Raw genomic sequence first — 27,576 nt, 5'->3', positions numbered from 1 at the left:
TGGAAAGTGGGGAGTTGGTAACTCACTGCTGAGGGGCAAGGTTAAGTGTTTCAAGCAGGGCACTGGAAGGCAGGACTCTTGTGATCTATTAATGGATGTAGGGGAATGGCTGGGGAGGGGGTGCTGATAGTTACAGTGGGCAGGAGACTGGATGTCTGGGATTTGACAGCATCTATGACAAAAGAACCACCTGGGACTAGAACGGAGTCTTGTCACATTAACAAGTCCAGTTCCTGCTTCTGCAGGCACCATGTCACACTGAACCCTCGCCTCACAGAGAACGCCCCATCCAAAAACCAGCTAGGACTTTTGTCCCCACTGTTCTTATTAGGAGGCTGCTCCAAAACCTCCTCCTGCTCCTGGATAGGAATCTTCCTTGTGATGTCCAGCCTATAGCTGCTCTTAGCCTGCTTAAATCTGCTCTGGCTGCTGGGGCCTGAGGGCCAGAGGTCCCATCAAACTGAAATAGCTTTTCTACAGCTTTGCAGAGTTATCCCAAGCACTTGCTCAGGCTGGTGCTCACTGGAATCTACTTGGCTTTGGTATGGCAACTGCACTAAAAAAAAAAAGCTATCAGCATTTTGCTCGTCCAGAGAAGGGAAGAGAAATAGCCCCATATACCAGGCAAAGCAAACAGAACCCAGCCCAGTGGCTCCATTGTTTTTACAACAAAGGAGACCTACTGCGTAGGTCCTCCACGGGGGAAACCAAAGGCATCACTGATACCATCCCAAATGGCCGCAGCTGGGTATCAGGCCCTTTTCATCTTCATGCTGTCTAATCAGTGGCCTTTCATACTATAATGTCCACATGCTAGGAACAGGAGCAACATCGATGAGGCAGTTCCCATTATCCCAGGGAAGGCATTCATTCACATCTGACTTCCAAATAACAAAGTGGCCAGTGTTCAGCAGTAGACCCCCCCGCCCCAACTGTGCTTGGCAAGCTTTTCTGTTCTGAAACTTACGGTTGTTTGCTGGGGGCCTAGCTATGATCTTTTTCCTGTGTCAAGCAGAGTAGCTTTGCTCTGGGTTGGAATAGCGCCTCTCACAAGTGGATCCTGCTTTTAATGGGTTGGTAGGCACTACCACAATATCAACAAACATGCACACGTGTGCCCCTTGGTTATCGTCCGTCCCTCTCACACCAAGACTGATGTTAGAGTCACTTCCCGATTTTTAACCTGGTCTTTCGGGCACAGGGATCCGGCTCCATTGGAGAAAACTGGTGTTTTCCAAACTGGACTTGCTTACACTGCTGCATAGCTAGTGGGTAAACCTAGTGGAAACACATCTCAGATAGCGGTAGTTTCCATGGGTGTGTGGAACCACTTCACACACCCACTCCTCCTATCCCTAGGTACCATGTGGCTCGCCCACTCCACTGCACTTCTTTCCCCACACACCCAATACTCCCAAGCCTTGCAGTGGCAATGTCAGGTCAGGAAGCTGGGGTCTTCGGAGCTGCCAACAGGCCCCAAAGAACCTCAGAAACTTCCTCTGGGGCTATTTGTTTTGGCATTTTTTCTGCTGAATTCTGTCAAATCGCACGTATGGGTTGTGGCCAAGCAAGAGGAACAAATTGCACACATATGAACCCATGCACGCTTATTTTTGCTTCTCTGCCCTCCCCAGAGCTCTTCCCAATGCCTCTGTCTGCCCTGAGGGGTGGAGATGCAAACCCAACCTCCTATGAGGCACACAGAGGTGCACCAAAATATTGTGTGAACCAGAACCGCAGCCATGGGGGAAGGGAGAAGGGCTGTAACCCCACAGATGTCAGCACAGCCTGGCTGTTTTGCGGCCCCAGGACCTGGAAGGCGGCAAATGAATTCAGAGCCTGACTCTGCACTGAATGACTTAGCTAAATGAATTGCTTTAGCTGGCAGCCCAAGGGCACCTGACTTAAGGATGCCAGGCTAAGAGTTCAGTTATTTTATGAGACTGCAGGGAGGCTCCTTCTGGTTTCAGATTCAAGAGGAATCAGTCCCACCCTGCATCTCTTCTGAGGATCTGAAAAAACTGGGCAAAGTCAGTGCCCAGAAACTCCCACTTCCATGCAGGAGACAGGCAATGCTGCCACCCCAGTCTGAAGATGGAGGAAACTGAAGTAACGAATAGGCAAAGCAACTTGCTGCAAGGTCACACAGGAAGACTGCAACCGAGCCGGCAGCAGAACCCAGGAGTCCTGCCTCAGTTCTCTGCGCTCTGCTCAGAGCCAGAAATAGCAGTCTGGGAACAGAAGGCAGGAGTCCCACCTCCCAGTCCCCTGATCTAACCATTGTACCACATGGGTATGTTTCTGCTTCAGCAAACAAATCATCTCCCCTGAACCTGGGCTACCTCTTGGCAGTCATCTCAGTGGAATTAAACTGAAGCAAAGGATGGCACCACTGGTGGGGAGGGGAAAAGGAGCACAGTGCCCTGCCAGGCAGGGAAAGCTGGCTAAGTACAGATCCCCCAGCTGAGTGAGAAGAGTAGTGGCTTGAGGGTAGCATGCATGTGAAAACCACATGGCAGCCCTCAGCCTGGTGTGCAAGTCAAGTCATAGATTTAGATAGCAGAGAGGGCAGAAAAAAATGCCCAGCTGGTTACCAGGTAAGGCAGCACTGCTGGGACTTTACTGGGGAAGAGACACTCACTCAGGGCTTCTTCCAAACTGCGTGGCTAGGCAGCAAAGAGACAGGTCTCTGGGTCTCATAGGCTTTCCTTGCCCATCCCACTGACACACAAGTAAAACAGTTCAAGCTGGCCTCAGGAAAAGGGGCCAAAACTTCTGCTACTTTACACCAGCTAAGAATGTGGTCCCTTGAAACTGAAGAAGCCACAGCAGGATCTGCCTGGGACCTGCTCTGTGCTGCATATTACAAAGCCCACATCAAACACTGGCAATCCCCCTGCACCACAGGTTTCTATGAAAACTTACTGATGATAATAGTGTACAAGTGAGCTGTATAATACGACTCCAGATCAGGATCCCAACATTCCCCAAGGTGACTGGAACAGAGGGGGAGAAATCGGGGTCTCTCATAACATGTGGAAGTTCTCCAGTTGAGCACTACAGAACCAAACCGAGAGACTTCAGTCAGAAATAGCTGTCCAACCTGCTCTTGAAAGCTTCCAGGGATGGAGATTCCACACCTGGACTATCCTCACAATGAAAAAGTTCCTCCTGTTCGCTAACCTAAATTTCCTGTGGTGCAGCTCGAGTGTGTTGCTCCTAGTCCTGTCCCCTATGGTCACAGAGAAAAGGCCAGTGATTGTAAGGTGCTTTGGATACACATTTAAAGCCCTGTTACAGTCCCTCAGCTGAACAGAAATGCCAGAGGAAGCTTCTCTGCCCCTGCTTTGAAGTAGGCCCTCACAGTGAATAGCCATTTCTAGGTGTGCATGTGCCCAATCTACAACCATCCAGCAGCTGATTTTTATTAGTTCAGATCCTCAGCTAGAAAGCCAAGTGTAGGAGCTCTACTGATTTACGGTCACTGGGCATGTCTACACATTCATTAACATGCCATAATTATGGTGCATTAAGCGTAACAGATACTAACTTAAGGTGCTATAAATTGGCACTACTGCGCATTAGTACAGATGAACACTTTTTGTGATGCTAATGAGCATTAGACTGAGTCTACTGTGCATTAGTGTACTAGCATGGTTTTTTGCCAGCTGCACTAATAGAATGAATCTAATGTGCATTAAGCGTCTCATGTAGACATGTCCACTGAAGTTTGCCCCTGACTAGATAGTATTGCCATCTACTTTTTTCCTGCTGTACAGTATATCACCACACAAGGTACAGAACAATGGGGAACCAGGCCTCTGCACCACAAAAATGCAAGAACCACTAGAAGTGGGAATTTCTAGGGACGCTGGTATATACCCAGCACAACAAAGGTGAACCAGGGTCACTATTTCAATCCAAGTCTTTCCCCCTTAAATGCCTCCTCCTGCACATAGCTGTAGCTACCAGCTAGCCCCCACTGTGTGAGCAGCAATGGCAGGCTGACACTGCCAGGGTGCTGGGCCAGCACAGGGATAGATGGTGTCAGAGGCTCCAAGACTTGATTGCCAGGCTCAGAGGCTGAACTTCAGGCGACAGCACTCCTGCCCAATGGCAGAATCCCAGTACCAACCCTGGGGGACCAGGGTGGGCTAAAAGATCATCAACTGGAAACAACCTTTAGCTTTATACCATTAAAAAGGCAGCAGCAAATAGCTCTATATGAATGTAGTAGCCAAGTGGCTAGATCTGGAGACAAACAGGGACTTAGGTTCTAGTCCTGCCTCTGCCACTAAATCCCTTCTAGTCTCTAGTTAAATACCTTCTTGTTTTGCCTGTTCACACTGCAAACTCTTTTGGATGCAGAGTTCCCATCGTACGTTTGGATAGCACCTGGCACAGAGACATGACTGGCATCCCTAGACACTACCGTGATGTAAGTTAGCACGCGTGAAACTTCTTGATTATGGCTCACAGACCCTCCACTGCAAAGGGTGATTCTCCTTTAGCTCATGAGCAGGGGATGAATCATAGTGGTGCCTGTGAAATCATGCTTACCATGATATCTGCTTGCCCTTATGACTGTAGCTTAGACCTCATCTACAATAAGGAGTTCTGCCACCAGAGCCCTGTCAGCAGCAGGGTGTGAAAATGTCACACTCCACTGCAGAGGTAGCTCTGCCAGAAAATAAAACACCCAAGCAGCAGCTTCTGCCAACTGGAGGAAGAAGGGGGCACTAAACTCCTATCAGAACCCTGCTCCCCTAGTTAAAGTAGAAGCAGCCCCTGTAGTGCAGATGTAGCCCTAGCACTGCAGGGGTTGGCACAAGACAGCAGAGTCCAGGGGTCCCTAATGGACTTCATCTCCCTCCTCACTGAGGTTCCCCACTTTCCATATTTCCTCATGTGCAACACACCTTTTCCCCCAAAAACCAGCTGCTGAACATCGGTGTCCATTATATCTGAGAAATATGGTAAGAGCAGTTTCTTCTGTTTCCCAGGCAAAAATAAAAGCAAAGTCTGCATACGATCCACAAGAAGCAGAACAATGAGCAGGCTCTGCTCCATAGCTGCTGCTATTCAGTTACTTACTACAAAGAAAGATTTCCCCCCCTTCATTTTGCCTTTCAAAAACAAGGTGTCCATCTTATTCTGGGGTTTGATGTGTAGTAATAATAATAATAATAATAATAATACTGTACTTACAAATAGCCCATGTCTGGAGCTAGGGTGATGACTGGCCTTGAAGAGAGAATCAAAGAAAATCTACCAAGAACATTCTGCATGGCCTCCTGGTCTGAGCAGTAGGCTGGGAGAAGGGAGCACCTAGGTCCAAGCCCAGCTCTGACCCCTGCTGCAGCACAGCTTTGGGCTCGCCCTGATCTGACCTCTCGCAAAACTCCCCCTTCAGGCAGGCGCTTGCTGAACAGGAAATATGAGAATCTGTCCCCAGTGCCAGCTACTTAAGGTCAGTTTTCCCAGATCAGAACTTGAGCACAAGTCATGCCCATAGCCCCTGCCTCAGTTTCCCCAGATGAAGGAAAATGCTGCCAAGCTCCTTGGGAGAAGGTTACAGCCACAAACCCTTGCAATAAGGGAAACCCACAAGCACTTGGGAAGCATCCAGACATGTTAGCTAACTGCCCAGGGTGAAGTCATTTGAAGCAAAAACTACTGATGTTAAAACCCTGACCCTGTCTACTTCAGGAAACCAGCAGAGGTAATTAGGAAGTTTTACACCCTGGGTGGCAGTTGCCATTGTCTCTACCTCTCTAAGATGGTCTCCTCCTCACCTAGCCCTAGCTACACTACTAGAAACCAGCATGTTTTACAAAACTAATATTAAACTGGTGAGATCTGGCACGAGTGAAAGCACGCTTACTTCCCTGGTGTACCCAGGCCCTGCCCTGGTACTGGCTCTCACAAGCTCATCACGTGCCCCATCACTTTCCAAGAATTTGATCCAAGTCCCTGCCTCTAGAGTCACGTTATTTCTTGAAGAGTTTGGCTCTTAAAGCACAGTCAAGCCCAGCTTATGCCCAACAGATTTAAGTTTGTGGTCAGGTGGCATCTGCAAGGTAGCTGACTTGTGTAAAAATATGTTCGCTTTTTTAGCACGATATACTACAATTTACAAGGCACAAAACCAGAAGTGCAGGGGGAATTTTCAAGTTCTGAGGTATCACTTGGAGAGTCTACCGTTGCTTCTTATTTGTGGGCTGTTTGTCAGTCACTGTAAGTCACACTTAGCCTTCCTTGATAGGTCAGAATATCAATCTAAATATCATATTTTCTTCCATATAACACACACCAGGATATAATTCACCTCCTGTTTTTGAAAGGTAGAATGAAGTACATACCTTACTGTAAGTAACCAAGTAGCAACACCTAGGGAATCAGAACCTGCTCATTGTTCTGTTCCCCAAGCTACCTGAAGATTTTATTTTCATTTTTGCCCCTAACTGGCAGAAATGTTCTTATCATATATCACAGTGTGATTTTTAACAGGTGGTTTTTGGGGGAAAGTGCGTGTGTGTTATGTGCAAAAAAAAGGTAATAAAATAATAATAATAATAATAATAATAATAATAATAATAGTTACCATTTTATTATTATTGAGTTTTTTTACCCTGGTGGCTATAGACAAAATCTTGATAAGACAGCCTCAGTGTCATCTAAGGACCCAAAAACCAGATGGCAAAGAAAAAAAAACCATTTTTCTCTTCTTTTTAAATTTTTAAATAAAGTGTCTTCATTTTTAAGCCCATCTCATGATTCTTTGAGGGGTGGGGGGAGGAGGCGGCACATCATTATGATCTCTGGATGCTTTGGGATGGCAAAGTTAGGGCACACAAGGGACTGGTGATCTCCCACCTAACCTTGGCTTCCCCAGGGGAGAACACATCCTGTGAAGATAGCTTGGATCTTTGCACAAGCAAAGGCTTTTACAGAGGCTTGTTATCAGCTCACATGAGTCTGCTAAGCAGCCAGGCTGACAAGTGCATGGCATCCACCTGGCAGAACTGGGCTCTGCACAAAACACAGGAAGGCAAGAGGCAAAAGCAGCATCGTTCTCTCAGTCTTAATGAAAGCATCTGGATGCTTAGCTTGGTACAGCGCTGTCACTTCCAATGGAGTTACACCAGTCAACAGCACCGAGTCCTCTGGCCACCTCTCTGGCAATGGGGGAACAGAGGTAGAACTCTACTAGCAGCACCCACATCTGAAAGAAGATGGACAGGGCCAAAGGGTTTTGGGAGCCTGCAGTGGGAAGGGTATGTGACTGCAAGATGCCTCTTATTTTATGTCCCCACCCAGCACTACTCTCCAAATGAAAAAGCGCACTGAAGGAGTTGTACCTATTCTTCAGGTCTCCATCCATCTCTGAGTTTATACTAGCATAAGCAAAAGCAGAATGAAACCCACTGTCATCTGGCTGGGAAGTCAGAAGAAGAAACTGTAACCTACGTTGCTATATAAAAGACAAGGCGGTTGTAGATTAATCCTGTGTTAGTTGAAAAAGCTAAATAGCAAATAAGGGCATCTAAGATTTACCATGACCATCTACTCCCAATTAAAACCACAGCTGTCTTGTCTACACTAGGGTTGCAATACAGATTGAAAACACCCTTTTCCCCCTTCAGTGAAGACATGGCTTTGGGGTCAGATTCCCAGCTGGTCTGAGTGACTGTATAACTATAGAAGCCACCCACCATCCCTCTCCCTAGGTGTCTTCCCTTAGTGCAAGGTCATACCCCTACACCCAGGCAGTTTCCTGAATGGACTTTTTTGGCATTGATGGGGGGGGGGGAGATACTGTGCTGTCTTTTGTCTCTGCTCTGGCTCCTAAAGCCTTTTTGCTGAGGAGTGCTCAAAAAAGTCCTTACCTGTTCTTTTCCATCCCTTGCACCAACAGCCCTGCCTGGCACAGATGCCTCTATTTCCTCCCAGTAAACAAGCCACTGTCTTGCCCCAGTACCTTCTACCCCTTGAGACAGTCAGGGGAGTGTCTGGGACTAGCCAAGATGCCAAGCTGGAATCCAGACTCCAGAATCCACAGCAAACCCTGTCCCCCTCCAAAGCTTTTGACACCAGAGGTGATCAAAGAACAAGCCACTCCTAAACCCTGGGATCCAGGCATCCTGGCAGAACAGAGGCATTCAGTCCTCAATAAAGATGTCTCACACCTGCTCCCATGGGAACTATGTAGTCCTCACTCTCCCCGCCCACCCCACCTACTTAAGCTTATTTGAAATGGATGCCCCCGACACCAGACTTGTTCCTTGCTGATCGCAATGGGTGTCATGGAAAGCAGAAAGGGATCAGATCCCCAACTCAGTTACCTAGACATAAATCCAGAGCAGCCCCCATGCCATCAGCAGCCTGGTGTTCCCCTTTCACTGACCCAGGGGAGTATCCAAAGGGACCCCCCTGACTCCAGATTTACGCTGGCACTGCCAAGATCTGCATCCATCCCCATCCCTTCAGTGCTGCAGTATGCTGGGGGGAAAAAGGCTTCCTTCCTCCTCCTAACTGAGAAGCTGAAGAGGGCGAGTGGGAGTCATCCCTTGTCTGGTTCAATTTAGCCAGGTGTGACCTTGGGTCTCCTCAGAACTACATGGGGCAGATTGCTTCATCTTTACCTCTGCCACACACCTCAAAGCACAGGGCCCCCAGCTGCCATAAGCCAGAGTAGCCCCAGCAGGGTCAGTGAAGCTCTGCTTCCACCAGTTAAGAATTGGACCCAATCCACCAGGGCCCAGCAGCTTCCATACACGTTCCCCAGCCCAGCCCCCTCACTTCAGTTGAGCTAAGCACTGTGGATCCATTAGTATTGAGCAAGTCAGCAGCTGCCCTAGCAAATCCCAGGTCATTCAGGTGGAGGCTGTCAGATTTACACTCGGGCAGCCAGAATGGGGATCTGACCCAATTTAGATGGGTTTACACCTGTCCAGCTCTCACCCACCTTTATCTTCACCCAGCTCTGCCCTCCCAGGATTTCCCACTTCCTGACCATTTCTGGCTCTCAGTAACCCACACCTGCCCTGGCCCATCAGTCACTGCTTCCTCCATGATGGTGGAAGGGAAGGTGACCTTCACTTGTCTTCCCTTTTCATGGTGTCCCTGGCTCACCCCATCACCTGTTCCTTCTGCACCTGTCCTCAGGCAACTCTGCACAACTGGTGGAAACCCTGCCTGGAATGGACATCCTGCACCCCTAGTCTATCTTCTCTTCCTTCAGATCAGCCATCTGCCTAGTCACGCACTTGACTTCTCACTCTCAAATGAATCCCAAGCCTTCAGGCCCAGCCATGTTCAACATCCTCAACAAACCCTCCCTGCTCCATCCCCCATTTCTCCCACCTCACAGGGTTGTACCAGTATCACTCATGGGCTTGAGCATCTCTGAGGGTGTGCCAGTCTTGCCAGGTCTTTGCATAGCATCTTTTCCTATCCATCTACACAGGCAGGATCCTCTTCACTCCACATCTCAGCTATAGCAACACCCTCTTCTCCAGCCAAGATAAATGGGATCTTGCCCTGCTCAAATACAATCATGCTGTAAAGATTATTGCCTGTGCTCTTTAGCTCATCTATGTTGGTCCTGCCTTAGGCCATCTCCGCTAGCTGCCCTTTTCTCCATTACTCTTCACAACCAAAGTCCCTCATGGCCTACCCCACTACCTCAGCACTTCTCCAGGCTGCTGAGGCCCCTATAATCAGCCCAGCAGACCAGTCTCCATCTCCTTCATCTATGGGAGCTCCCACATCCTTCCTCCCAGACTGCGCCTCACATGGGGGAGAAGCTCCTGGCCACAAGGCCACCTCCTTGCTCTCTTCACCTCACTCCTTTGCCCTGATGCCTAAAAAGTAGTGAAGCAACCGGTCACCTGAAAGAAGGGCCCATCGTATTAAGAACAGTCTCATTCCTCCCACCTGCTGTCTCACCTGGCACTTAGGTCATGGGCTCTTAGGTGTGTTGACATGGCTTCAGAGCCAAGGGGAGGCACTAGGCAACTTCTCAAGGACCCTTTCAGCTTAATTTTCTAGGACTTTGGGGGGCAGAGACTGCTTGAGTCTTTGGTGTTTGTGTAAAATCTAGCATCACTTGATCCTGGTCCATGGCTGTGGCCACAAAAAGCTCCCACAAGGCAAGCTAATCATCATGGGATACCCGAGGCTGGTGACTGCAGCAGAGTACAACCATCTTTGCCACAACCTCACCTTCACCTAGCCCCATCTGTTTGTCCTCTCCTTGTACATCAAGTGTGTGTACAGGACCTAGCACACCAGAGCTGACAGTCCCCAGTTTGAGACTGCCAATGTAAAGCATGGAACATTGGGGCTTGGTCTCAGCTGGGGCACTACTGCCAACATAGAGGATCAGCACAGCTCCACTGCTTTCAACAGAGCATGGCTGATTTACACGCACGTGGGGAGCCTGGCTCCAAAGCAGCAAGCAGCAAGTTTTGTGTCCCCAGGGAGTCCCAAGTTCAGGAGAACACAATGTCTTGACCTGTTGGTGGAAACCTGGGACGCCAAGGTAGCAGGCTGCAAAGACGACAACAGATGCTGCCTGGATCACTGTAAATGCTTCTGAGCGTTTTAAGGCAGGGGAAGCACTGGAGATCTAAGTCCCACTGTGCTGTAGCCTTGCATTAGCATCAGCAAAGGCCGTGAGCTTGCAGGGCCCTACTTCTGGGTTGCAGCCTGTCCTGTTTATTCCTAAGGGGGATCAGAGCTGGTAGAGGCACAAGAAACCAAAATACATTCAAGCGGCACTGAGAACGGAGCCCTTTCTGGCAGCTGAGTCATACTTTCCAGGGAGGGCTGGTGTGTCATGCCTTGGCCCTGCTCAGCCTGCCTGCCTGCCTGCCGGGAGTGGGGGCAGCACCCACAAGATGCAAAGCCAGGGAGGCTCAGGGGGCGACTGCCCCATGGGGCAAACACCCCTTCTTACCCCCCACTCCCACCACTATTAGTCATTCAAGTGCTTGGGAGGCTGATAAAACCACAAAAAGAGACAGGCAAGGGTTGAGACAGGAAAGTAGAGACTTCTTAAACTGATAGGTCAGTGACTGCTAAGCCCAAACGACCACAAGGACCAATAGACTGAGCTCTTGAAGGTCCCAGCCCAAGGTCTCCTGTGCAGGGTTATTTCTTTCACCACCGTCCATGCTGCTGCAGCATAGATGCATAGTACTTACGTAAGACGGGGAGAGGGCAAAAGTCCAGCTTCTTTCTACATACACACACTGAGCTCCTCTCGTCCCACCAGACCTCTGCCAATCTGGCTGCACCATGGTGAATGCCTTGACACAAGATGAGCTCAGGGAACTGACAGGTAAGGGAAAGGGACAGGGAAATTAGTCTTTATAGGTACCACTAAGAACAGCCAGAAGCCTTTGCTGGACCCAGTTCATGGAAACATCCCCACCCAAACGGAAGTACACGCAGATGCATGAAGTGGGGAGGTAGGTTCAAATCATGACCAGATTTTTTGCGCAGACCCCAGCGTCACCACAGGAGAAGCACCAGATACAGGAGGGATGTCATAAGAAACACTCTCCTGAGTACTCACCGGTAAATCCCCCCTTATTAGTTCCAAGGGCCAGCTTCTCAATGGACATGAATCTACTGATCTCCCTCAGTGGAACGACTGGGGATATGGCACTTCAGGGCTCAGAGCACACACAGAGTTTTCCCTGCAATATTAATGCCAATGCCAAGGCAGAACTAAAGACTGTTTTCCTGTCAGTAGTGCTGGTGGCATCAAGCTGAGCTCCACTGACTTTGCTAGTCATAATAAGCCCAATTCCCTGTCCCCAGGCTATGCCATTTCTCCTCATGCATATCCGACCCAATGAGACTGACCTTCAGTCTGGACAAGAACAGGGGCTGGGTCTTCTCAGATCATGGACCAATCCCATCTACCAAACTCCCTTCCCAAATGAAAGGCCCCTTTAAAACCCAGGTCATGATTATTTGGATTTCCCTTTGGTTGAGCATCCTTCTACACCCCCTCTCCCCCCAGCAGGTAGTATTTTAATCTCACAGCTGGATCTGAGCTCAAGCCTTCACACAAAGCCCAGGTCCCATTCTCAGTGTTGCGGTTAGCCATCTACTATATATTTTAAAATGTCTGCTTCCTGTAACACCATCATTCTTCAGGGCATCCAGACTGCCTGGAGCAAGGTGCTGTACAAACTCAGAACAAAAGACAGAGAGAGAGAGAGGTTCCTGCCACAAAGGCCTTATAAACATTGTGTCCATACTTAAGGTCCTGCAAAAGTTGTGCAGACCTAGCATAGCATAGAGCAACTCCCCTTAAAATGAACCCATGTCTGTACATTAAGTCAGACATGGGCTGATACCCAGTTCCACCATTTCTTTCTTACTTTCAGGGTGGGATTTTTTTCCCCCCCTACAGGGGGAAAAAAATGCCTAAAGATAAATGGAAACTAAGCTTCAAAATTAACACCCAAGTTTCTGGGTGACTCAAAACCACTCTTTTGGCACTTACGAAAAAGACAATGCCTTAAGCCCGTAGTTCGGCCAAACACAACAGCGTGTGCTTATAGCTAAGTGTGTCCTAAAACCCATTGAAGCCCATGGGACTCAAACATATGCATGAGAGCACTGCTGAATCAGAACCCCAATTTTTGCAGAGCGAGATGCAACAAAGATAAGCTTAATTAGCACTGTGTGGAAGAGATATCAGTGGTGCAGATCTAACTGAGAACCATTGTCGCCTGCTGTTCTTTCACACGCAGTCAGTCTTTCTGCAGTCAGTCTCTCTCACACTCTCTTGCAGTGGCCAGATGTTTCAGTTGAAAACACAAGAAACTCCCAGTGAAGTAGGGCTTGTCTACAAGTCAAAAAAGTCTGGAATACCTATAAATAACTTGACCCCCCTCATGTGAACACTTATTCCATACTAGGAGTCGCTTAAACTGTGCAAAGAGACTCTACTTTGGACACAGGGAATGCCCGAGCTAGAGATGTACTGCGTGATCTCCGTTTCTTCCTGTTCCTACCAGCTTGTTTTCCCTGAAGTATGAGCCATTTCAATCACTTACAATCAAGTTGTACCCTAATGTTTTACAAGCAATCAGTGTATTAGATTCACCAAACAACTGCATTAATCCCACTGAACACGAGAATGAAACTTCTCTTCTGTTTCCTAAAGCTCAAACAGAGAGAAATTCTACCAAGCAACACGCGACTGTCAGTGGCTGTCACTAACCATGGCCTCAACTGATAGCAATGAAGACAATTAGATTTACACCCCCCAAGAATATGCCCCGATTAAAAAAAGAAAAAAAAACAAGCTGCCCCCAAAAATATAACTAATAAAGAAACAGATTACACATTTAAGGGAAGCTGGAGCATGTGGAGACTTTGATGTGGTTGGAATTTTAATCTACCATTTACACTAAAGGGGCTTGTTTTATCTCTCGAGGCAAATTTCACTCCCACCCCCCACACACAGAAAGAATGATTTAAGACCCTATGTTCTAGCCTGTATCTGAGGCTTGATCTGCATAAAAACCCTGCCTTAAGTAACTGGCAAAAGATACCACCTCATCAAAGCACAGTTATGTTTTATCATCATCGTTACTGAGGTAGTGTCTTGGGTCTGATCTACACACAGATTTTGTACTGGTATCACTGTTTTGGTTAGGAGTATGATTTTTTTTAAACCAGGCTGTTACACTAACACAATAGCTCATGTGAATTAAGATATTTTACAATAAAGGGCTAGTTACACTAGTATAAGCACCTTGATAGTGGTGTACGGGCATCTACTGCTTTGGTTAAAAGCGGTATCATTAAATGGTGCACAATTTGTGTATGCAGACTAGACATGTAGGTCTTGGAAGATTAGTGGCCCTGCTAGAGTGGACCATTGGTTTCCAAACTTTTTAGGCTCAAGGCATCTCCAACGAAATGCCAACTCATAGCTTCCACTCTTTTTTGACTATGGAAAAACAATAGCAGTTCTATTGCAAAGAACTCAGAAATCCCAGAACACATCAGAATGGTTTTGACACCACAGATTCCTACTTGAAATCTCTGGGTTTATCTTGTGAACCACATGTAGGTGTTTGCATACCTCACCATGCTAAAGCTGTGTGGCACCCCACTGTACCCTTAAGAGGATCTCATGGCACCAGCACCTTGGTTGAGAATCACATTAGACACTACGCACACACTTCTGAAAAAACAGCCTTTACCACAAAAACAGACTAGATAGGCAAAACGCTGGATTCACTGAAGTTCAGCTATCAATTTCAATAGGGAGGATTTTACTGTATCCACTTAAAAATAAAATGATGCATCCAATTTTTAAAATGCAACTGTGCTACAAACAACATTCTAGCTTACTGTAAATGAGACAGCAAAGAAGGGGAAAAAACCAAAACATATTTTTATATAGATATATCTTTTTCCACTTTGTTTACTCTGTGCATTTGACAGCAGTTTCACCATTTCCTCTATAGTCAACTTCATTGTTTTCCCCCACAGAGTCAATTTTCCCCCAATGATTGTGTGCATCTTATACAATTAGAAGGAAAGAAAAACCAACATGCTTTTTATATACAAAACTGTGATTGCCAAAACAGAAGGACAACATTAAGTAGTGGGGTTTCAGGGTGAGATAGGAAGCTACTCAAATTCTTGCATTTATTTTTTAAAGCTCAGTGAAGTTGAAGTTCCCTGCATCTCGGAGAAGAACTTGCCCGTGTTGATTTCACTGGGAAACGCTGCCTAAGATGCATGGCACAATACTGGGGAAAAAAGACCTTTGATTTACACAGGTGAGGATCAGCATATGGGCTTTAAGGAAAGAGCAAGAAGAAATGCGACTGGCAGCCTAGGTTGACTTTCAAGTGCTCGTTTAAAATAGGTGGCGCTTTACTACCATGTGTGTAGGTTGCAATGCTTTTGAACTCGCTCATCTATTCCCTAGCAAGGTCCCACACAGTTGCATTGTGATTATGTGTACAAGGGGCTGAGAGGGCAGAGAAGCTGTTTGGTTTCACAGCAGAAGGGAGGGATGGGGGGGTGGTTAAGGGAATGGCTTGCCATAAAGGCCAGGAGGGGTTGTGGGTGGAAGGATCTGGTGTGGAGATGAGTTGTGGAGCACTCCTTGTGTCACTGCTCTGGCATGTGGGCGCTGGTGGAAGGTTATGTGGGTGCTCATATGGAAGGATATTTTGGGCCTAGTTCAGACTAGAGAGTCTGAGCTGGTGCAGACTCAGGCCTCCTTCTGGTCCTGACCATGTACCTGTCACCCCCGACTCTGCTTCCCTCCCCTACTCACACTCAGAGACTTACAGGAATCCAAGAGCATTTCAAGTTCCGCCAAACCAACGTGGCCCTCGGCTTGGCACAGACCAGCTCGGGTGGAAGGACATTGGGTCCTGGGGGAAGGGTATGAAAATGAGCAGCTGGGGTGGAAAGATCCCCAGGGCTGGGGTGAGAACCCCAGGGTGAGGCCCCTTATTTGCAAGCAGGGTCACAAGGTCTCAGGGCCAGGTTCTCAGCTGGGTTAGCCCTCAGCAGATGTAAAATGACACTGTTCTATTGGCATCAGCAGAGTTATTTATGCATGGACGTATCTTTCCTGGAGCTCCATTATGCCCCTGCCCCATCTGTAGTATGCTCCACCACAGCAGGAGGAGAGATTCCAGTGCTGGGGGTGGACCCCCTACCACCCTTAACAGGTTTGCTGAACCCCAATCTCCCTCCCCCAACCCCTTCCCCCTGTTCAGCACACCACAGAATGCAGCCCCGCCTGCTCCCTTGGGTTGAAAACACCCTGTGTGGAGGGGCGGCGGGTGGGCTGCTCATTTCCTGCATGTCTCATCTTCCAATGAAAACCCTGCTGTTGAGTCTGAACTGATGAAAGGGTGCAGAGCCACAATAACCACGGCTGGGTGCACGTATGAGACACACATACGCATATACAAGTAAGGGAAGGACTGTCAGAATTACCCTCCTTGCACCAATATGAATAATGGAAAGAGAAGCCCTTTGTAGAACAGCCCTGTACCCATACAAGCCCTGGAGACTACAAGGAGGTGGCTCTGCAGAGGATCAGGCCCACCAACTTTGACAGGACCCCTCTATGCGTAGGACTGAATTTACAGCCAGGGAGGGGCGTTACCTGCCCCTTTTTGGACCAGTCTGGTACATCTAGGCACACACCAGTGAACTTCCCTGCCTGCAGCACACTAGTCTCACAGACAAACTCTCAGTGTATAAAAGTGAGGAAGGGGACCTTGAGACTTGGCTCTGGGGTTTCAGTAACAAATCCAAAGGGGGCCAAATTTATCCCAGGCCCCTGTTTAAAAGAAAGTAACTGCAGCGTTGTATGGCAATAGGCCAAACCACAAAGGTGGCACCAAGGCGAAGTGTGATGCTTTGAGGACCAAATGCCTGACCTGATGGCAAAAGAAACTATGGCTCCAATGGATGAAAGATGAGACCCCTGGACCTGGAACACAAAACTAGAACTAGGGTGGGGGAGGGGTTGGAAACATTCCTCCAAATAAGGGAACAGTTAGGTCCCATTTTTTTTTTTTTTTTTTTACAACTGGAAGCAGTAAAAAGACTCTGGCAGAAGTGACCCTGACAGCAGTTTCAGTGGCCTCTTCACTCCCTCCCCCCCAAAAAATCATGAATCCAGATCCTAGAAAGCAGTCACAGGATCCTCGCAGCATTCACCTGCCATCACATGCAAAGTTTTGTTCCTCTTGGCCATTTTTATAACAGTAGGTGAGAGACCTTATTGCAGCTCCAAAACAGAGGTACACTTAAAAGGCTAAAGGGGGGGGGGGCAGAGAGGAAGCAAGGCAGATGTACTCATTCAGCCCTCCAATTTCAGAGAGTGTGTGGCAATGGTCTCTGCCTTACCTATATACATGTGACCACAAACACCACAAGAATCACCCCATACACAGCAGCCTCCTAATCACAGTTGGAACCATTCTTGAAGCCACGCTTCATACTCAGCCTGGTCAATCTTCCTGTAGTATTACAGCAACACAATGGGCTGACAACAGGACTGTTCAGAGGCAGACAGAGAATGCTACTAACTGTGCACTTCAATGACTATCGTGCAGATCCCTCTCCTCCCCACAACTTCACAAGGCATCCTAAGAAAAACAGCACTGCCCATGATTCCCTTAGTTAAGCCTCCACAAGAAGCCACCTCTCTGCTGGGCCTGTCTATCAACTGGCCTCACAACTGGAAGAAGACTTAACAGAGAAAATGATCTTTCAAACCAAGAGCATTCTCCTCTAAGGGAATAAACTGAATCTGGGTAAAAACTCAATTTAGGTATTGATCCCCTTTCTGCATAGCCACCATTTCATTGGATCAGACTCCCAGTGCCCGTGACAATTTCAAACCAACTAGCCCTTCCTCCCCCCACCTTTCTTTTCTTTTTTCTTTTTTTTTTTTTTTTGTGCATAGCAGGGCTCTTAGCCTTGTGTCAGTCAGCTTTCAGTGCTTCCTGGAAACCAGGCCCCTGAAACACCTGCCCTCCCAAAAGTGGAGGCAACCCAGAAATCACTGACTACCTTCCAAAAAAAAAATCTTAGCCAGCAACTTCATACTTAAGACAGACCTCAGAATGCTTTCAAAACTCCCCAGATTTGCAAGTATAGGAGTTCGCTCCTACTGCCATAAAGTGTGGCCGTGGCCTTCTAATTTACTTAAAGGAAAATAAGAATGGGCTCTTCCTAGATAGGAGATCATTTTCATCCCCTGCTGGAATGCAGCCACCTCTGGGCAATGGCTTGTTTAAATGCCATACGGCAACAGATTAATATAATGACAAGCAAATTAAGTTCAGCAAGGGAAAGGCTCAGAGGGGTGAAATAAAACGCTGAAGTGCACCCAACAGGTATCAAAAAGATGTAGCTAAGTCTCGTCTAGGAGAGGGTTAGCTCTGCACTCAGAGGAAAGAGGAAGCCAGCTCTTTTGCTGATATTTTAGTAGGTTTCTATATGACCGGAGCAAAAGAAAAAAGACCAAACATTTCAGGTGCTGCAAACATATAAACAAAATACATTCCACCCCATCTTCAGAGGAACTGAGTCACTGGGGTTTGAAAGCTGAACATAGTGCTCAGCTTTCTAGCCCAGGTTAGCGCTCGCTAGGTTCCCCCCCCCCAGCTCCGGGTGTTTTTGTCACTATATCTGGCTGGGTATCCCAGCCCGCTTCCCTTGATGGTGATGGTATGTTACTGAATCGCCCTAAGTGGTACAAGAAGGGAGGGGGAAGCCCCCCCCTCCCCCAGGATCACAGGCCTGGAAATGTGCGTGGGAAATGAACCAGCCTTAACACGTTTAGACTTTCAACACATTAAGCAGGTTGGTTTCAGCATCAAAGTGACACTATCTGTCTAAGCCAAAGAAAGCAGGAGAAAAGGATGGGGGGAGAAAGAAAGAACAGAAAGGGGCGGGGGGAGAGAGAAAGAAAGAAAAGGAAAGAAAAAAAAACAACAAAAAAACCAAACAGATAGCCAATAGGTGTTGAGACCTCCTGGCTGAGAAGGAAATGCCCCATCACAGCAGCAGGCAAAGAGTGAAAAAGCCCCTTGTCTGATGAATGAGGAACGAGCAAAATTGAGTCCCTCCTTTAACCAAAGGGGCCATTTCTGGAGCTGTTGTTTGGACTGAGGAGTGGATTCGTAGTAGCAGTAGCTCAAGCCTTTAATAAGTTAAAGACCATGTTCTAAAATATACCGACCTTGGGAGAAACTTTCCAGAGCAGGATGGAAGGGAAGGGAGGCAGGTTAGGTGAAAAAGCAGAAGCCAGATTTTTGCTGGTGGAAAACAGGTGTAGCAATATGGTAGTCAATGGAGCAGTGACAAGTTATACTAGCAAAGGATCTGACTGCTTGCAAGCACAATCGTGCACGCTGGAAAGTAATTCACTGTTTAAGCAACAGTGTTTACAACTTGATCCAGCTCCTGAGAGGCAACTTAAAACCATAGTTGCAAGCTTCTTCTACGCAAACTGCTAAAAGAGGCAGGAGTGCACTTGTCTGTAATAATAACGCAAAAAGCACTAGAAGCAAGGAAAGCGTGGGGTGGACAGGTATCCCATCATAACTCCTTGGAGCCTTACTTAAACAGGCCCCGTACCCAAAGTCAGAGGCCTTGGTCATGATGAGCACTACAAGGCTCAGTGGAATTGTGTAGTCTTTTTTTGACTCATCCTCTTGAACCATTTGGAAACACAATTGCAAGGCATTTCTGGACTCATATCCCACTAGTGCAAGGCCCCCAAAGTCAGCATAGTCATGCTATGGGAGGATGTGTGCTCCAGTTGTCACCCCTATCAGCATCGTTAAAAATCTGACTTGTTTTAAAGTTACAAGCCTGAGAAAGGAAGAAACAATTTTAGCGTCTGCTGAAGCCCTGGATTCCTGTGACCCTGAGCATGTACCGCCTGGGGACCCAGCCTGTTTATGAACTCTGGCACCAGTTCAATTTGCTTCTCGGATTCTCTGTGCTTGTTCAACTAGCTGGCACAGCATCCAGGCAAGCCTGCAAAGGGAACAAGACGGCACCAGGAGGAAACAGCAGCTGCCCAGTGGACCAGCCTGGCATGCCTCACACAGCCTGGCATCTCAAAGCCTCCTGAAATACACACGTGCGTGGGATCAGCTGGGTATCTATGATGCACCAGGTCTCCAGGGACCCCTTGGGAGTACCTGACCAGAGAGGGCCCAGAGAGTTGTGGTGGCAGAGGAGAGCTGGGCACCCAAGCAGAAACAAAGGATGTGAGCTGGGCAAGGTGATCAGAGTTCACTACAGCTTGCTTCCAGTGTGTGCATGTGTGAGGAAGATCAAAGCTATGAGACGCACACAAGCTGGTGTGGGCCAGATTCTGATCTCAGTTACACCAATCTAAAACACTTTGGCTCTTAGATACACTGGGGGAAAACTCAAAAGGGAGCCCAGGGCACTTCAGTGGAGGGCGTCTGCTTCACACCAGTGGAGCCATGGCTGGGATCTGACCCTTATGCAAGGATGGGGTTAGTTACTCCTGTCACTACTGCCCTTTGGTGCACGCCTGGCCCCTTTACCCCTTCTGGTTAAAAGCCTGTGGGAGCAGAGCATTCTGAGGATCGCTTCAGTCACAAAGAAACTTCCTTTCAACAGACACCTGCAGCTGGGCCGTGCTCCCGCATCGTAACCCACTGCAGTGCCAAGCCCCTGCCACTCTGCCCCTCGCAGTGTCACAAGACAAGAACTAGGGGTCACAAAATGAAACCAGGAGGTAGAGCGCTTAAAACTAACAAAAGGAAGTTCCTTTTATGCTGTATGTCATCCAAGTGCGGAACTCGCTGCCTCCAGGTGCTGTGGACGCTGATAGTTTAGCCAGACTCAAGGGGCAGGGGGGAAAAAAGGCACTGGACACATTCTTGGGGGGGTGAGGGTTACATCCAGCAGCTCTGGAGCATGAGAGCTAGGGGCACAGCCTCTGAATCACAGCTAACTAGACCTCAAATGCTGGAGGCTGCAAGTGAGAGAGGAACAGTGGAGGGGAGGAGAGTCAGGGCAGACCCAGTCCCTTCACTCTTTCAAGCATCCGCTTTCAGACACAGATGAGGCAAGACGGACCCATAGTCTGACCCAGCAAATGGCAGCTCTTATGTCCCACAACTGGCGCACGTATGGAGGGGACAAAGAGGTGCCTGCTCTGCACCAGGGAGAGCTAGCTCCGGGGTTGCACAGACGCTGGAGGAGACCCACCTCGGGCAGCCTCCAAGCCTTGCACTTGGGGATGTCCGTTCCCTTCGCTCTTCTCCCCAGAGGGGCAGGGGCACGCACACACACAGGTGGGCTCCCAACCCTCCCAACCCCCTCTCGGGGGGATCGCCCAGCCCTCGCCCCCAGGCTCACCTGCCCTGCTTGGTGATGATCATCTCGGTCTGGTGCTTGTGGAACTTGGCCCAGAGCGGGTAGTTGTTGAGCATCACCTGGACCTTCCCGGCCACCTGGTATCCGGGCACCGGGTAGAGCGGGCCGCGGGGGAACAGGGGCTGCACGGAGCCCGGGTAGCAGCTCTCCCCGCCGCCGCCGGTGCTGCACCCGCCGCCGCCGCCGCCGGGGTAGAGCTCCGCGCCGCCGGGGTAGGGCTCGGCCGCGTAGCCGGGACCCCCCGGCGGAGGGGCGGCGGCGGCGGGCGGCGGCGGGGCGCGGTAGGAGGAGCAGCTGTTCAGGGCCGGGCTGAGGAAGCGGCCGGCGGCGCCGCTCACGCCGAAGCCGCCGGGCAGCATGTGGCCGCCGTAGGGCAGGCTGAGCGGGCAGCCCTCGGCGCCCGGCGCCTCGGGGTAGTAGAAGCGCTCGGCGCTGCCCAGCTTGAGCTCGGCCGGCTCCTTGGCGCCCTGCGCGTCCGCCGGCTCCTTGGCAAAACTTTGGCTGTCGCTGGCGCTCAGCATGGCCAGGGCGCTGCCGCTGCCTCCCGCCGCGGGCTCCAGCGCGCCCATGGACCTGCTCGGGCTCCCTCGGCGCACGTGGGGGCGCGGGTCGGCCCCGCTCCGCCGCTGCCCCGCGCGGGGCCGCCTCACGCCGCCGCCGCCGCCGCGCCGCCCCGATCCCTGCCCCGCATCGCCCGGCGGAGACGCGCTCGGCTCCGGGCGGACAATCCCGGCGGGGCCCCGCGCTGCGCTGCCTCGTGCACCGGGTGCGTGGTCGGGGGGGGGGGCCTCCCCTACAAAACAACAGCACCTGCCCCGCACTGCTTTTTTGCCTCCCTCTTATTGAAGCCCAGCGCTGGAGCTGCGGGCTCCACCCCCCTCGCGCCTGGCCACGCCCACGCCCTCCAGACCGCGCCCTTGCTCTTCTGGACACGCCCATTTGGCCGGACTCGCCTCTCTCCTCCTTTGCCACGCCCCTGTTTGTCTGGCCACGCCCCCCTCGTGGCCGCGCCCCCAGGCAGCGCCTTAAAAGAGGATCCTGCCTTCTCGTCTCTCCCTGCCCGGGGGTGGTAAAGTGGGGGAGGGGGCATGTGGTGGAGTCTCCACCCTTGAAAGTTTTTAAGACCTGGGCAGACAAAGCCTTGGTTGGGAGGATCTAATTGGGGATGATCTTGCTTGGAGCTGGGGGTTGAACTAGATGACCTCCTGAGGTCATTTCCCAGCCTAACTTTCTATGATACTATCAAGTGTCCCAAAAGCTCCCAGCAGGGCCAGGGTGGGCGCAAGACTGCAGAGTCCTAGGGGACATCTCTTGTGAATCCTGTCTGCACAGCTGCCAGTGCTAGCCCTGCACCATGCAACATCCTCGACAGGATCTCAAGGCACTCCCGGGCATCAGGGCACCCTGGTTGAGAGGCAGAGGTCCATAAAGGCCTTGCCTACTCTGCCTTTGGCCTGGTTTCAGGTGAACACAGAAAACCCCCTCTGCCAGGGGCAAAGCTAATCAAAGCCATCCAAGTGCTGGGATGCAACTGGATGCTGGGGAATCCTCTTGACAATGTACTGCACTGACCCCCCTCCCCCACCAAAAATTAAAAAAATCAACAGTACTTGCTCCCTGGGATGCTGAGGGCACATACATTTGCAGGTTGTCAAGAGTTTAGTTAGGGACACAGCATCATGCAGAAACTGGACCCCTGGGGTTAGGACCGTGTTAATGAGTGGGCATTTAGCAGTGTTTGGTGTCTGTGAATGAGCTGCAGCACACAAAGGGGGTCACAATAGGGCAGCGGGGGCCAACCTTCTTGGTAGATGTGCTACCTATTAGCACACACTTTCTGTGCCACTCCAATCCCCTCTGTCTGTCTGATCTGCTGCTCTGTTTTCTGCTTCCTACTCTGGGCTCCCTGCCCAATCTCCAGCTCTGTTGCCTGCTTCTCACCCTATCTGCTACTGTGCTGCCTCTCCCGTCCTTGATTTGTTGCATGCCACACACAGAGGCTGCCTGTGCCAAAGTGAGGTAGGTGCCTAAGTCCCATTGGAACGAGGCAGTTACCTCGATATTCCTTCCACAAAGCTCCAGGCCCATCAGTACTGAAGGCTGGCTTCACTGGGTTGCCTCCTGTGTACCAAGTTAACAATGGTCCAAGTACTTCCAGGAGTGGGCCTTTACCTCTTCATTCAGTACACCTGGCACCTATGCCAGTGCAGTGCAGACAGGTATGCCTGCATGTATCCAATGGTTAGATTGGGACCAATCTGCTCTCCCAGGCAGAGCCAATATTAGGCTCGCAGGGGCCCAGGTGAGTCTACTGTATAAGACCTCTCCTCCCCTCTTCCGCACATTGGATACCGGAACTAACATAGATAAGTGTGACCCCAGAGCTTGGGACCTTGGACAAAGGCCTTGGCTGTGACCTTGGACAAAGGCCAACTCTGCCTCTGTGACCTACAAAAATCATTCCATGTCTGTCTGTCTAGTTGAATCAAGGGGAGGGGAAAAGGTGTCTGCACTCTTCCCCGGCTCCATGCATAAAACCCTGGTGGGTCTTAAAATGAGACAAGTGCTCAGGAGAGCGTTCTAAGATGCCCCCAAATTTCCCTGAGGCCTGAATGTGCCCATGGGCTCATCTGGGTTCTGCAACTTAGCTCTTTCTTGACTGGGGAGGGGAAGAAGTGGTGGCATCTCACAGTGGTTGTATCTCGGGAAACAGCCAGACTGCGCCATTCCTGAGATGTCAACACTGTGGATGCTTAACTCTCCGACATAGGGCATTGGCATTAACCCCTCAATGAAGTGAGAGAGACTGTTAACACCCTTCTAGAGCTGTGGTCCAGGGCCCCCGCACACTCCCTGATATCCCTGCATTGGTTATACCTTAGTTGTTCCTGAAGCTTCCTTTGCAGGAATGACAGCTCAACATTTACTATAAAAAAAACCCCCAAGCATGGTATTTTGGGGAATAAGACAACATCTTCTAAGAGGCACTGGTATGCTGTGCTGCCACGGACTGGCTCAGTCTGTGCCCTGCACCAAGAGAATAAACATTATAAACCCCCTTCCACAGAAATAAACTCGAGTAACTGAAACTATTTCAATAATCAATGGGGAAGGTACTGCACTAGCATTCCCAAGGAGTTAGGGTAAAAAGATCCAGCTCAAAGAGCCTTCTCCTGAAAACACTTACGCATGTTTGAATGCACACTGGAACTGTGGCAGTGATAAAGCCACTCATGTCCGTAAAATGTAAGAAAGGGCCTTGGAATTGCAGGGGATCCTAAATCAGGGAGTTTAGTTACTCTGGGAGACTTTTACATTGGCTATTTCAGTGGAGGGAGTTAAATGCAAGAGATGGGTCTTGCTGAAAAAGATGGGTAACAACATTTATTTTACAATATGCCTGGTAGTTTTAACTTCACTCCACATTATTTCCCTTTTAACCCCTGTGAGCTCCAGAGCTGACCTGAGCAGGGTGCGGGGCCCAGGGCAAATCAGCCCATGTGGGGCCCTGCCCCTGCTCCAATCCCATGTGCCTTGGACTTTAAGAAGCTGCCACCACCATGGGCAGCATTGGTGGCGGGGGTGGGGAGCAAGTGGCTGGACGTGAAGCAAGCAGCAGCAAGACAGAGTCACTGCGGCTGTTCTGCCCAGCTCTGCGGGGGCCCCCGACATGTGGGACCCGGAGCAGTCACCCCAATTCATGTCCCCACTAGGGACGGCCCTGGAGCTAGCACACTAAAGCAAACAGGATAACTCATGAGCTAGGACTACAGTACTCATATATATAACAGTCCAGACCACTGGATGTGGGTGGGATCACAGGGATAATCCCAATTATTTCATTGGTACTGCTGCTTGGAGGAAGGCTTACTCAGGGGAGTCATGGAGTAAGGCATCCCATATTACAGAGATGTGGGCAAGTAGGATGGGTGGATGGAGTGAAAGATTATATGATAGGTGATGGAGGGACAGAAAGACAGGTGAGTGATACAAGGACAGACAGACAGATGAGTGAAATATATGGGATAGACAGGACAGGCAGAGACTGATTCTTACAAAACTGAGTTATTACAAGGGCACTGTCACCATAAAACTCATGCATGCAAAACCTGGAGCTTTTTCTGTCTTACCAAAAACATCTTCAAATATTGCCGCCGAGGTAGCAGTATAAATCAAAGTTACTATTAATATGTGATTCTTGCATTTCTCTTAGTTTGGATAGGGAATGTAGTTTTGTCACTTTAATTTCTCTTGGTCACTTTCACCTTCTGTTTCTCAAGCAGAACATGGTGGTGCCATTGTTGGTGTTAGACACTAATGTTTAATTATTAATACACACGACACCCATCGCCACTAATAATAATTAACAGCAGTGATAGCAACAACATTACATGGAGTGTTTATACCCACGCAGCAGAGAGCAGGCAGTCTGTTCTCACCATTGCTTGAGAAAAGCATTCAAGGAGAATTTTCTTTTCTCATCAGAGTTTGTACCTGCCACCTGATTGAAATGCAGAGTCTAAAACTCCTTGGCGGTGCCTTTCAGAAAGGTTTGCTGCTTTATTTTGAAGCTAGAAAAAGAAATAATAAAGCTTCCACCTAAAATAAAAACTAAATTTCTGAGACTTAGTACAGAGAACAACAAAAAATACAGGTCACAACAGATCCTGCATTTCCTCTCACTTGTCCGAGTGTGAATCAGAAGTGACTCCATTGCATGATGCTAGTGTAAATGGCAGGGGAATTAGATGCAGGCTTTAAAGCAAATAGAGATGCCCACCTCCTCCCCATCTGAACAGAAGAAAGTCAGACTCTTCCTGGGCTCAAGGGCCATGTGTCCTGGGTGTAAATTTACTCTGAAGTGAGGAAGAATGGGAGTGAAAGGATGATAATGCAGAGGGTCCCAATCCTGGGAAAAATGTCTGTGACTGACATAGTAGCAATTTTTCTTTTGCCTCCTAAGCAGGGTCCTGCCTTGCCCATTCAAACTGGATGTACTGGGAAGCATGAGTTCTCACTGTGGGCTACGTGGGGGGAGGACTGTATTTTTAACACTTTAAGAACTTTTCTTCTCTGCCACTTTTGGGAGGGGTGATCGAATGCTCAAGAAGCCTAAAAACTCCAGCCCTACCTCATGGAGATTCAGCCTGTGTGCTCCAGAGCAGTTATCCAGCCCACACCCAACCCACACTCTTATCTTAGTCCCAGCTCAGACTCCTCCAAGCACAGATCCTACTGCCAGCCCACAAGCAAGCTCAAAGACTTTTAATCCAGAGACTGTCCTTGATAGAATGCATCTCCCAGAGGCAGAGAAATAGATCTGTCCCTGCCCTGCATCAGCAAAGGCAGCCCCCTGTCCCATGCCGCACAGAGATCACAACAGCATTTCACTATGACAGAGCCTCTTCCTTTGCCCTTGACATCTCTTTCATATGAGTGCCCATCAATATTTTCCATTCCCAGTAGAAGCACAGCATGCTGGAGGTGCTGGCCAGGGATTCAGGCTCCCTCTCACCCATGCACCTGGGGATACCCTTCTCCATGTATACACTGATAAAGACTGTTTTCACAGGGCTGTTTATCTCCACATCTCCAGCTGAGCAGGCTTGGCCTGTGACATTCTCTCTGCATTAGGACTCTGTGAATTTAGCTGTTGCGGAGATCACACTGAATACATATGGAACATGGGGGATTCTTCAGTCTTATCCGCCCGCCCTAGGCTTCTTGCTAAGAGTTCCTGCCAGGCTGGAACTCTAGTCTCTGCATCAGATGAGGAAATACGGTTACAGCCCCTCAAAAATAAAAGTTTAAAGAAGTAATGTAGAATCTTGCAGAAATATAGGTCTGAGTTCGAGGGGGTTCTATCCACTGGGTTTTGGATCAGACTGTGTTTCTAAGCACTCATCAATCAGCCTGTCTGTGGCACTAGATTTTTAAAAAAAGAGCTCCCATATCAGCATCAAAAATGATGGGCAGGTTATCAAAAGTGCCCAGCCCCCAGTGGTCCTGCCAACTGAATAGAGCTGGGCAGAGCGTGTTCCTTCTACTCTTGTGAACACAAGAGGCCACTAGGATGGATGTTGTTTTCCATCTCCTTGCATGGTTGACTGCTCCAGTGGCACAATTGGTTAGCGCGCAGTACTTATACAACAGTGCTTGGGTGAGTTATGCTGAGGTTGTGAGTTTGATCCTCACCTGGAGCAGGACTTTTATGGGGGGAGGGTGGTTTTCCAGCCAGTGTTTGAGGAGAATGGGTGTGAGACCCTGTTCCCCTAAGTGCCTCCTGGAGTAACAAGAAATAATGGCCACAAGTTGATAGAGAGTAGGTTCAGGCTAGACATCAGGAGGTGCTACTTCACAGTCAGGGCAGCCAGGATCTGGAACCAGCTTCCAAAGGAAGTGGGGCTGGCTCCTACCCTGGGGGTCTTTAAAAGGAGGCTTGATAATTACCTAGCTTGGCTCATATGAGCCCAGAATTCATACCTGCCCTTGGAACGGGTTCAGATTTGATGATCTGCTCAGGTTCCCTCCCACCCTACATCTATGAATCTTTTCTCACTGCCTTTACTGTCCCTGGGGCCACCCTATGGTGATGGAACAACACAGTGCACGTAGCCCCATCCT

The 27,576-nt window shown here is 49.4% G+C and overlaps 1 protein-coding gene and 1 non-coding gene across 2 annotated transcripts in view; one reads left to right on the top strand and one right to left on the bottom strand.

Annotated features, from left to right (window-relative positions):
• The window catches only part of TBX21 (T-box transcription factor 21), a 38,288-nt gene extending 16,487 nt beyond the window's left edge, over nt 1-21,801 (bottom strand). The window contains exon 1 of the mRNA XM_090044610.1: nt 20,935-21,801. Within this exon, the coding sequence (XP_089900736.1) occupies nt 20,935-21,521 (587 nt within the window). The 5' untranslated portion in view covers nt 21,522-21,801. The remainder of the gene's footprint in view (nt 1-20,934) is intronic.
• Nucleotides 21,802-27,061: 5,260 nt separating this feature from the next.
• TRNAI-UAU (transfer RNA isoleucine (anticodon UAU)) lies at nt 27,062-27,155 on the top strand. Its single transcript has 2 exons — nt 27,062-27,099; nt 27,120-27,155. It is a non-coding gene; the product is annotated as a tRNA-Ile (tRNA).
• The last annotated feature ends 421 nt before the right edge of the window (nt 27,156-27,576 follow it).

The sequence above is a fragment of the Crocodylus siamensis genome, chromosome 4 (genome assembly GCF_052110815.1).
Source record: "Crocodylus siamensis isolate JL-2025a chromosome 4, ASM5211081v1, whole genome shotgun sequence".
Classification (NCBI taxonomy): domain Eukaryota; kingdom Metazoa; phylum Chordata; order Crocodylia; family Crocodylidae; genus Crocodylus; species Crocodylus siamensis.
This window is presented reverse-complemented; position numbering and strand designations above follow the sequence as displayed.